The following is a 12,483-nucleotide window of genomic DNA, read 5'->3' on the forward strand; positions in this document are numbered from 1 at the left end:
CACCCGAGGCCAAAACTGAACGTTTGTTTAGTTTCCTGGGAAGTAATGAAACATCTCTGACAGAAAGGACAGATGGTTTGAAAGAGGTGTCAAGGAAGCCATTTACAACCGAGTTGAGAAACCCTTGCTTAACAGGGGAGGAGGTCTACGACACCACTTACACCCCATCAAACACAGCCACGTAGCAACGTTAGCGTTAGCTCTGTAAACAGCTAACAGCTGATCCAGGTCCGCCAGAGAATGCAACGTAACTTTTCCTTTTTATTTATCAACAGAGCCGTGCTGTTGTTTCACAGCTCGTGACTGGTGAACAACCTGGCCGTGTTTGAGAGCGATGTGTTCATGTGTGTTTCTCTCTGCAGAATCAGGACCTGATGTGGCCCATTCTGCGTCCAGACCTGCCAAACTGCTGCGTTTATATGTGTTTATTTCTCTGTTCCTCTCTCTGTGCTGGAGTTCTTTAAGAACTTGGTGGCTTTATCCAGATTATTATTAAATTGGTTGAATAATAAATTGGTTGAAGAGTGTGTTTATTCAGATAGTGTATCAAGCTCATTACTTCAATATACGCAAATCTTATATTAATATTTTACTCATGGATAGGGACGTCAGGCTACTGTATGAATGAGCACTTCAGAGATAATGATAGTAATTATATACATAAGCCTTTATATGGCTGTATATGCATTATACTTTGTCAAATAAAGCAAGCCAGGCAGCCTTCCGTGTTTGAGAACGCGCTGTTTTTTAATCGCCCACTAGAGAGCTGCAGCGCCGCAATAACCAGCCTAGTTCAAATGAACGAAATGACTCAAAAAAAGATTAGTTAATTTTAATGAACGAGTCTGTCAAATGATTCGAACTTGCCGTCACGCACACACACACAGCGGCAGCAGAGCGAGAGGCGGCGCCGTCGCGGTGAAATACGGTGAGGGTTAAGTTAGCTCCAAACTACGGTAACATTAGTTGATGACAACTACGCTCGTTACTGTAAGTACGTGCAATAAAACCTTCGCAAGTAAAAAGACAATAGTTTATCAGTACACCTGTCTGTAATGTAACGTTAAACATGTAGAAATGGTTAATTTAATCATCTCTGTCCTCAGTATCTCATCCTGTAACGTTATGTCTAATACAAGCACAGCTAACACTAGCTTGGCATTAGCCAAATGTTAAAAACAAGCTAAATAGAAAGCTGTCTGTCTGGAGCACAGACTGGTCTGTAGTCTTAAAAACTCAGCTGCTGGCTGAGACACACCAGCCGCTCCTACTTCTACCTGGTAACGTTACCTGCAGCAGCGAGCGAGGAGGAGGGACTGATACAGACTGATGTTGTTCTTTCTAAACGTCACTCACTCCTTGTGATGTCAGATAAAGTTATTGAGTTACTTTGCTGCTGTAAACATTAATGTTGCTGCTCTGGAAACAACATTTAGCTGTATTTAAAATATTAAATTAAAAACAACCAGGCAGTTAATATGTACCCTTCAATATATGTTTATTTATTGCAAGTGATATGTCATCTATAACGTTCTCGCACATTGAATATTTCCCGTGCAGGCCTACCTCATGCCCGTTGGGTCTGGTCTTACCAAATAACCATCACTAAATAATAGTAAAGTATCGATAGTGGTATCGATAAAGAATTGGATCGTTAAGCAGACTCAATAAGGGTATCAATATCAATAAAAATGAACGATCCCCATCCCTAATCAGAATCAGAATCAGCTTTATTGCCAGGTATGTGTACACATACGAGTCAATATTAATTTGACTCATGATTGTACAATGCTCACGATGTGCTTACTTATACAATAATAAAATAATACAATAATACAATAATAAAATCAAACACCGGCCATGGTATAGAGAACACATATATACACACTATAAACAAAACAGACAGATTGAAACAATAGTGCCTTGAGCAGAGTGCAAAGGATGCAAGGGTAAATTATTATTACCATTATTATTATTATTATGTCGGAGGTGGATGTGATATACAGGTGCACATGTATTCACATACAAGCATAGTGTGATGAGTGTGAAGAATGCTAGAAAAAATAAGTATTATGTGCGGTGTTATGTACATGAGGTAGGTGGATTTGGTATTCAGTAAGTTATATATATATAAGTTATTATAGATTTTTCAAAAAATTGCAGCAGACTACACCTAGCTAAGGCCTCCTTTACAGACCAATAAACAAAAGTCATGGAATTGTTTAAAAAGGAAACTAAAAGGTTCAGTCACCATTTCACAGTCTGACATTAGAAAAGTCTGACTGAATATGATGGCTGGCATTGTTTTCCCTTAGTTTCACTTGAGTCAGTGCTTGCAAAAAAATGACCTTTCCATTTGCCACTGGTTACTGTTACTGTTAATACTGCTAGGTGTTTTTGGTTTATGGTACATGGCTAATTTTATTTTAGATTGTTGGTCTAAATGTGTACAAATTATAGAAGAAATACTAGTTTGTCCATATTTTATCATGATGGTGGTGTAACTGTATTTCCAGATGTGATCAAATGGGGGCAACAGAGGGTCACCATTAGTCTTCAGCTATCTGCTGTGTGAGGAGACTAGTCTTGAAAAGCAGAACACCAGAAGCCAGTCAAAGATATGTTATATCTTATATAAGATATAAGCCATATTGCCAGTGGATGACAGTATGTGACTGCTAACAGTAACAGTAACAGACATGTTGCTTAGGGATTAGGCCTATTCTCTGTATGGGACAGTTTCAGCTGTGTGTTGCATCTAATTCACACTGTATTCATAATGTAAGTTAGACAATCTCATACAGACCAACTGTACACACTACCTGGCCTGTTTCAAAAGGCAGAATTAAAGGCTGAAGTAAACAAGCCTCTGGTAAAGAGAGAGTCAAAATACCAAGAAAATGTTCTCAGGAGTTGTTGGAGTTAGTGGGCCAATCATAAAAAGCTAAAATACAGCAGAATACTGGTTTTGCATTTATCAGGTGGCAAGTAAAAAGACTCCAGTGAGATGCCATTGTGTTGCACTACTGGATGCAACACTTAAGCTATAACAGCTTACAGTGTAGTACAGTATAGTGTCAGTGGTTTTCTTTTGTCTACCCTCTGGTGTCTGACAGAGCAAGAGGAAGTAATAGAGAGAAGGAAAGATGCCATGTGACAAAGGCCATGACCCAAACTCACATGACACAATGAAGAGACGGGATTCTAGCTTGATTCCTTTATATTTTAATTTATGCAACTTGAATTATGTTTTACACAGTTTAACAGAGAGTCATGCAGTATATTGATCCTCATAGGAAGGTTGTGTGTTCCTCCTGCCCCCTGGGATCAGAACAGAGATTGTCATCCAGAGTTGTAGGCTCTTGTGCAGGGCAGATGGGTGATGTCACTTATTTGAAATTGTGTTTTCTGACTGTGCTACCTTGCTACTGTCGAATGAACAGATTTGTTTTTTCCTTTGTCCCAGTTCTGCAGAACAATTTGCACAAACACGTTTTGAAACTGATTATATATGTATGTGATTATGTTATATAAATGATTATATATATATGTATGTGTGTGTGTGTGTGTGTGTGTGTGTGTGTGTACTTATTTATTTATTCTTTTATTTTTATTTTTATTCTTTGTTTACTAAAGACATTGGTTAGTGTAGAACGTTGCAAACTTGTACTGGTCATATTAAAAGACCTGTCAATATATTTGGGAGTAACAGCAGGTTAGGCATCATGTGCTTTCATATTACATTAATTGAATCCATACAACTAATTGCATTAAATGGATATCTCTCTTGTCCTTTTATGAAAAATATTGAAACTACTTTTTTCCATTTTGGACCCCTAAACATCTGTTCAAGTCTAATTTATCAAATAGCATCAAAACCATGACAGAGAAAAGGAGCAATACAATGAAACGTTGAGTTAGATGTGAGTCATTTAAGGATATAAATCATGGAGTTGTGAGGCCAAACAACTGTCTAATATACAGTAATTAATTTGTAATGTGTAATTATCTCCATTTTGGTGAGAAAGAAAGGAAGTTTCCACGAGAAGAAAGAACTGATTTCCAGTCCACATCCTGGGTTGTGTCCTTGGGCTGTACTTGGTATATCTGTTGCAAATCTAGTTTCCATTATCTTCCCTTGTAGACTCAATCAATACATTTATTGAACAGAGGAGATACAGGGGAACTTGTCACGTTACATAACGCTGAATTTCAACCATGGTGTTCTGTTGGAAGAGTATAAAGAAGTATAAATAATAAATAATGACTAGAGGAAAAGTCCACAAGCTGCGTGGCTAATTTATGCAGTTTAAATGCCATAAGAATCAGCTAATAATGGTGATTAGCAAGTTACAGCAGTTATAACCCCCTGTCATTTTGTTGGCTCGAGACACAATTGAAAAATAAAATTTTATTAATCACCCAGCCTTAATCCTTAGTAGTTATTATTTAGGGCATGTTTAAACTGCTTGCTTGTTGTCAGTGTGTACAAGTGAACGGTGAAAAGGGGATTGCTCCAAATAAGTCTTTTTTGTTTTGCTACAGAAGAACAGTATTCATGTGATACAATTATTTCATTGTTTGTGAACACAGGATGTGTTCCTGTGTTTTCATATTGTGCTATTTTGCTGTGAAATTTTGCATCAAACGTGACATGGTGAAAAACTGTGTGAGAACCGCTTATGTCACAACATTTTAGCCTAGTTTTCAGTCTGTGTAGTTTATATTCTTTCATAAAAGGGACATTGTCCTCCTGGCCTGTATGCAATGGTTGTCCATGAGAAGCAGCCTGACTGTCTGGCCACTTAATCAGTGGATGCCAGTTACATCACTGTTCATCCACTGAGCAGGAAGTAGGTGAGTGCAGTCTTTGTTACCTTAGCAGCAGCATAATACTTTGTGAATACTGAGTTGTCAGATCATGGAATTGATCAGGAGGAAATAGAACACACAGTAGCACAATAGAAGTTCCACATGGAGACACAAAATAATAGTAATTGTAGTGGTAATAATACAAATATAAATAATAATAATAATAATAATAATAATAATAGGACTAACAATAGTAATTGTAGCAGTAGTTGTTGAGCAGGAGAATGGGGACAGTAGGAGCTTAGTTCATAAAGGGAAGTTTCCTGGAAGTCGTGGCTTATAGCAGCACAACTAATGCCCAGTTCAGACTACACAACTTTCAACATCGGCAGATCTCTGTGTTGTTCAGACTACATGAATAGTCCATCTTGAGGTGAGTAAAAAATATGTGCAATTGCTGACAGCTCCCGATATTTAGCATGCTAGATATCTGTCTGGCTTTGACGATGCTATAGCGAGCCTCTTTGATGAGCCATTGAGTAGTTCACGCATAACAATTGGATACCTTGGCCCTGATCACCCCCGGAACGTCAGCTAGGTCGCGTTACTGGGCCTTAAAATCATGTAGTGTGAACTAGGCTTAAGGGATGGTTCATAAGTGCAAGTTGCAGTGCTAAAAAAAAGAGGCAATGCTTTGCTGTAAGGTGATCACTCTGCCTGCCTGTCTCTGTCTCATCGATTGTCTTGCACTCTGCTCCATCTCCTCCCTTTCCTAGTCCCCTACCTTCTGTTGGCTGTATTGATCTTGTGTGTCATCATGATGTTTGGGAACTAAGAGGGGGAGAGTGGAACTTGTTCTGGGTGGGTCTCCAGATGTTAAGCAGCCAATGAGGCTCCATGGCTGTGGCATTATGAAAGAACTGCTCATCTGCATTCACTGTTTCTTACTCAAGCAAGGTTGCTTTCAGCATTTTCTATAATCCATGGGTGTTGTTTCCTTGGGGTGAGATGTAATACTTAGTATCTCTTTCAGTGCACTCCTAACCTTAAGGAAATGACTCATTGTTTTTGAATTAGTGATAAGGTCAGCTGGTGGATTTGAATATGAGCAGCAATATCCTTCTGTTGAATGATGGTGGAAAAGAAATCACAGGAAAGATGAGGTTTTTATCATCCTCTGAACACATTGTCTCTGTGTTGTTCTCTGTAAACACTGCACCTTGTATTTCTAATGTTGCTCTTAAGAGATAAGAGCATGAAATGCACCCCATCCCCCTCTCTAGCTGAATGTTTTGCAGTAACATACAGCACCCTGATAATGGGATGTACATATAATGCAGAAGTTGAACGTGTGTCAGCATTTCCATGTATGTGTACTAACCCTCTATAAGGGTATGCCTTTAGATGGCCATTATACGTCTTTAAATCGGCCCTGCCCATTTCTGACTGTGCACGTAGGATCAAATAACACTGCATAGGAAGTGAGGAAATGCATATGTGTGTATTTTTGCACGCACAAACTTTCCTCACTGGAGCAGCTGTGGATTTCCTCCTCTCTTTGAACAAAGGCAGACATTGCTGGCTTTTGTTGTGTGTGAGAGAGAACGACATTCCTGGGCAGAACATCTACCCCCAGGCACAGAAAGAGCCATATGTACGCTCGCACGCTCACATGAGCACAAATGCATATCATGTTTTCTGCAAACTTGTGTGTGTACTGCACTGGCCCCATTGGGCGTGTTCTTTCTTATTTGGATAGTTGGTGTGGGAGGAGGGTTGGGTCTATAGAAGAATTCTAGCAATAGCAACAAAAACCCTGGAGAGTAAAGTACACCAGGGCGATAAGTCTGAACGAAAAAACAAACAACTGAGAACAAGAGCAAGAAAGAGGAGAAGACTGACAGCTGTTGGACGGAGGAGGAGAGACAGCAGAACAGCAGAGCAGAGCGGAAGGGAGCGGTAGGAGAAAGGAGAAAGAGATAAGCAGGAGACAAACAAGAGGAAGCACATGGTGTAAAAATGCCCACCAACTTTACTGTAGTCCCAGTAAAGGATAATTCGAGGAAGGCAATAGAGGACAACGAGGAGGATGATGTGGATGACAACAATGTCCTGAAAGAGGAAGAGGAGGAAGCCACAGGTGGGATCAAAGTTTTTTTTTTGATACATCAGGTGGATGATTAATACAAATATTTTATGCTAATTCAAACTTTTAATGCATAACAAATTTACAGATTTTTCTATTTTCAAGTGAGTCTCAACCAGCCTTTGCACCCAAGTTTGGACTACATCTTTAATGTTCTGTTGAGACAGCAGATAGAGATGTAGCTCTGAAAAAATCACTTTTATACTTAGTTTACAGCATCCATTGCAAGCTGATAATTTGGCTTTGTCGGATTTTTCAGAAAAACATTGTCTGTGTGTGGTTGCATAATGTGTAGGGAGTAGTGGATTTTAGGGGAGGCTTGGTCATTTTCCAGTAACTGCATGAGATCAGAGTTCCCCTCACACGCCATTGCCACACAAATTAGAGTTTGACGTGAATTTTGTTCCATGTCAGTGTTTCCCCTTCAGCCTTAATCTCTTTTTCACCTGGCCCCTCTCATAACAAACAATTAATCTGTATTCTATTCAGTTGTATTTTTTTATTGTTTCAGTATACTACCAGGTTTCCTATTTCTGTCATACCAAATATGGGACCAACATAGATGCTCTAATTGGGAAACCCATGACTTTATAATCTTCTAGCGTCTCTCTGTGTTGATTACCATTGACATGCAAGAACTTTTACACAGTGTCTTGGCTCAGGCATGATACATATTCCCGCATGGATGCTGTTGAACCAAATAAAATACATGAACTTGAATAGCTCTTGTAGGTGTGTATATGTGAAGTTCAGCGAGTGTGTCTCGGTTACGGATTGGAAAAACAGAACTGTACTTTGTGTAGCCTAATATAGAGCCTGTATTTATTTAGCTGACAGTTGGTAGAAGGCCAGCTTGTGGAGTTGATAACAAAAGGACTTGATCCGGACACTTAGAATTCATCTTGTAAAAGTAATTTTATCTGGACATGTACAGAACAAAACGTTCTCCCTTTTGTCTGGCCTCTGCCAGCAGTATCAACCTGATATCATCCCGTCTGAAGGCATAAAGCATTTAAAACACTTTAAACCTCTTGTTGTTTTTTTTTTAGAATATTCAACATGGAGAGGTCATGGAGTGCGTATTTAATAAACTGCCCTCTATCACTCCATGTCTTGCCAGACTGTTGTTAGTGAGGTTTTTACAGCATTTCGCATGCCGCTGAATCAGTTCCAGTAGTTAATTTCTGCTGTGGAGCTGCAATTATGGCCCCATGGTGGGTACAGTTTTACAGACTGTGGGATATAGAATGGCATTTTATTGTAATGGTGATGCTGGATATCATATTGCTGCATGCTTTGGTTTCCCCTTTGCATGTTTGTGTGCATGCAACCATTTGTCTCTGACACTGGCTTTACTAGTGACAACAATAGTGGGATGACATGTCACATAGGGCATGTACTGGCTCTGTAGCCACAAAATGATGTGCTGTAACTTGTAGAAACATCAGGAACACACCTTTTATTCTGGTTAAACTGTGTTTTGGGGAGGACAACTCTGTTATCTGCTACATAGAGCCACAGGTCATCTACAATGGAGCCTATGTTCACCAGACAGAACTAAGGATTCAAATTGTACAATATTTATACATTTGTGTCTAAATAGGTGAGAACATAATGGCACAATATGTCTGAATGATGCTTTCTTTCTTTATTTCTCACAAAACTTTGCAACACTTTGCAAGAAATTTGTGTGCACGTGTATCACCCCAGGACACACAAAAAAGTCTCTTGGAGCCATGTCACCCTAAACCCAACAGGAAATAGAGCAATTTGAATTTAATGGTCATTTTTGGTGATTTACAGGTTCCATATTTTAACGAACCCCTCCTACAGAATTAATCAGATCGACTTCAAATTGTTGCTGTGCAGTCTAAAGGCATTGACGATGAAAACTTGTGCTATCAAAAATCACTGATTCACCATGAAACTATATAAAGTCAGTGTACATGCTCAAATCTGCACCAGACTTTACATGTTTGATAAGAGAGACATATCAGAGTCAGACTGATATGTTTGATAGGTGTGTTCAAGATGACTGTGGCTGACTTTCACTGACTTCATAGTCTAACGTGAGCTGCATGTGACTGCAGGGGCGGGGAATAAAAACGGCACCGTTAAGTCGGACACATTCTACCTGCGTGAGCTTACTGTGAGCTGAGATCAATGACTGATCACCTTTTGCTTGATCTTGCGGCATTTTTCTTTGCAAATGTCACAAGATCAAGCAAAAGGTAGTTCCAACTTTGTGCAGCCAAAGAAAAGCAACTGCGGCCGCCGGACTCTGCGTCTGCAGTCGCCTTGGTCAGCAAGGTTTTAATGTCATGTGACATGGTGACGTTTTTCAGTGCCAGCGAAAGATTGACACAATTTCTAACCAGCATGCCTTATTTTAAGTCCAGCATGCATCACGTTCCGTCAGCGCTGCTCAGCGCCGCATGAAGTCAAACGCACCTGTTATTCACTCAAAGATTCCTCAGAATGCAGGAAATTAAGTCTTGCTTAAAATTTGCATTGTACAGTACAGGCTCAAGACTGACTGTAATGTTCATTGAAAAAAGTTATGGTTAAAAATACATGATTTGCTGAGAAGCTAATGTCATAGTTACAAACGTTAAATTGAGTTGCACTTCCTCTGTAGATATAAAGATTTAAAACATTTATATTTGTATTATATATTGTAAATTATCTTCAATATTAGTAGTGTCAATGAGTAGGCCACTAGCCAATCACAGCACAGCAAGGCAGGACTTGCTGCATTCGCAGCTAGCATCCAATCACAAGGACGTGTGCAAGTGACGAGAACTATCCAATCAGAGCACAGTGTTAAAAACTCAGAAAAAAACGTGGATCAATCGGTGCGAAGAAGATGAGTGACGAGAAGACAGCACTGTGAGTGAGAGGAGGCAGGGCTATGTGTGCACTGCATTGGTTTGTGTGTGTCAACTAGCAGTTGGGGAGAAGAGAAAAGAAGCGCATGTTCAGTATCGATACTGTGGAAAATGAGTATTAAAACCGTAAATCGATATTTACTGCTACATGCCAATATTCACTCATACTCATAGCGCCACCTACTGGCAGGAAGTGACCCTATAAAGCGCCCGTTCCATGTTTCACCTAGATGCAAGATGTTTTTGTGGCACATGTATCATACCAGGACACACAGAAAAGCCTCTTGGAGCCATACCCTAAACCCAACAGTAAGTCAGCCATTTTGAATTTAATGGCCATTTGTGGATTTTAGCTCAGCATTCAACACAGTCTCAACTATGGAACTGATTGGCCAACTTAGCGCTCTGGGCCTCTCTGGACATTGGACTCCCTCACAAACAGACACCAGATAGTTTGGATTGGCAGCAGCTCCTCCTCCACTATGGTGCTCGGCTGCCCGCTAGTGCTGTGTGCTCATCCCCCTCCTGTTCACACTGTACACACCACGACTGCATCACCTGACAGAAAACTCGGATGACACCACCATCATCGGCTAGATTTCAAACAACATATCGGGAGGAAATCAATAGTCTTGCTGAGTCGTGTACAGAGAACAACCTACTGCTCAACGTCAGCAAAACCAAGGAGCTGATCGTTGATTTTAGGAAAAAGGAGACAAAGACACAAACTCCTGTCTACATCAGTGGAGCAGAGGTGGAGCAGATGAAGTTTCAGGTTCCTGGGAATCAGCATCACAGAGAATCTGACATGGTCATCTCACATCTCCACGCTGGTTAAGAAAACTCACAAACAACTGTATTTCTTAAGGAAACTTAAGAAATTCTTCTTAAGGCCCATGAGAATTCCCATGCCAAGTTTTTGTCAACTTTTACAGAGGAGCAAAAGAAAGCATCCTGACTGGAAACATCACGAATTGGTATGAGATGTGCAAAGCTCAGGACCGGAGGGCTCGGCAGCGGTCGAAACTGCTCAGAAGATCATTGGTACCCATCTCCCAAGCATCAGTGATATCGGTGTGGTGAGGTGCCTACGCAGAGCCCAAAGGATACTAAAGGACAGTACCCACCCAGCCACAGCCTGTTCACCCTGCTGCCATCTGGAAAGAGATGTAGAAGTATCTGCTTTCGCACCACCAGATTGCAGAGAAGCTTTTCCCTCCTTTTTGAGTGAACTACTCAATGACGCATCGCTGACACATTCCAGACGCCAGCCAGATATCTAGCATGGCAAATATCTGGAGGACTCGTGATCTCCTGTTTCACATTTCATGTGTGTTTTCTTGACAAAATGTGGTTTGGAGACCAGCCATCATCAGCTCGTGTAGTGTGTAGTCTACACAAGCCTTTAATTAAACAGAATAAGTTTTACTCATCCTAAGTCAGCCATATAAATACAAACTTGTTTTCATTAGCTGTTGATGATTACCCTTTCAACACAAGCCACTAGACTTGTAGAAAAACATCAGGTGGTTTGACATGTAGTAAAACTGTTTGTGGTGAGCCTCTTTAAAACAACACAAAGTCAACTGAAGAATATATGTCTAGCTGTAGTGGGGAGACACAACTGTATATGCCAACATGATATCTTATACAGTGAGGAAAATAAAAAAATCCAGAAATCACAATGTATGATTTTTTAACTATTTGTATGATACAGCTGTAAATAAGTATTTGAACACCTGAGAAAATCAATGTTAATATTTGATACAGTAGCCTTTGTTTGCAATTACAGAGGTCAAACGTTTCACTGCAGGAGGGATTTTGGCCCACTCCTCCACACAGATCTTCTCTAGATCAGTCAGGTTTCTGGGCTGTCGCTGAGAAACACGGAGTTTGAGCTCCCTCCAAAGATTCTCTATTGGGTTTAGGTCTGGAGACTGGCTAGGCCACGCCAGAACCTTGATATGCTTCTTACAGAGCCACTCCTTGCTTATCTTGGCTGGGTGCTTCGGGTCATTGTCATGTTGGAGACCTGGCCACGACCCATCTTCAATGCTCTAACTGAGGGAAGGAGGTTGTTCCCCAAAATCTCGCAATACATGGCCCCGGCCATCCTCTCCTTAATACAGTGGAGTCGCCCTGTCCCATGTGCAGAAAAACACCCCCAAAGCATGATGCTACCACCCCCATGCTTCACAGTAGGGATGGTGTTCTTGGGATGGTACTCATCATTCTTCTTCCTCCAAACACGGTTAGTGGAATTATGACCAAAAAGTTCTATTTTGGTCTCATCTGACCACATGACTTTCTCCCATGACTCCTCTGGATCATCCAAATGGTCATTGGCAAACTTAAGACGGGCCTTGACATGTGCTGGTTTAAGCAGGGGAACCTTCCGTGCCATGCGTGATTTCAAACCATGACGTCTTAGTGTATTACCAACAGTAACCTTGGAAACGGTGGTCCCAGCTCTTTTCAGGTCATTGACCAGCTCCTCCCGTGTAGTTCTGGGCTGATTTCTCACCTTTCTTAGGATCATTGAGACCCCACGAGGTGAGATCTTGCATGGAGCCCCGGTCCGAGGGAGATTGACAGTCATGTTTAGCTTCTTCCATTTTCTAATGATTGCTCCAACAG

General features: G+C 40.7%; 1 protein-coding gene across 4 annotated transcripts in view; it reads left to right on the top strand.

The window, feature by feature from the left end:
- The window catches only part of slc12a7b (solute carrier family 12 member 7b), a 79,304-nt gene that overhangs the window by 16,098 nt on the left and 50,723 nt on the right, over nucleotides 1–12,483 (top strand). The window contains exon 1 of one of the 4 annotated variants that reach the window (XM_046062245.1): nucleotides 6,692–6,952. The exons of the other annotated variants lie outside the window; for them this stretch is intronic. Within the exon in view, the coding sequence (XP_045918201.1) occupies nucleotides 6,832–6,952 (121 nt within the window). The 5' untranslated portion in view covers nucleotides 6,692–6,831. Of the gene's footprint in view, nucleotides 1–6,691; nucleotides 6,953–12,483 lie in introns of those variants that run through there. 4 annotated transcript variants of the gene reach the window in all.

This window comes from Micropterus dolomieu, linkage group LG01 (genome assembly GCF_021292245.1).
Source record: "Micropterus dolomieu isolate WLL.071019.BEF.003 ecotype Adirondacks linkage group LG01, ASM2129224v1, whole genome shotgun sequence".
Classification (NCBI taxonomy): Eukaryota; Metazoa; Chordata; class Actinopteri; order Centrarchiformes; family Centrarchidae; genus Micropterus; species Micropterus dolomieu.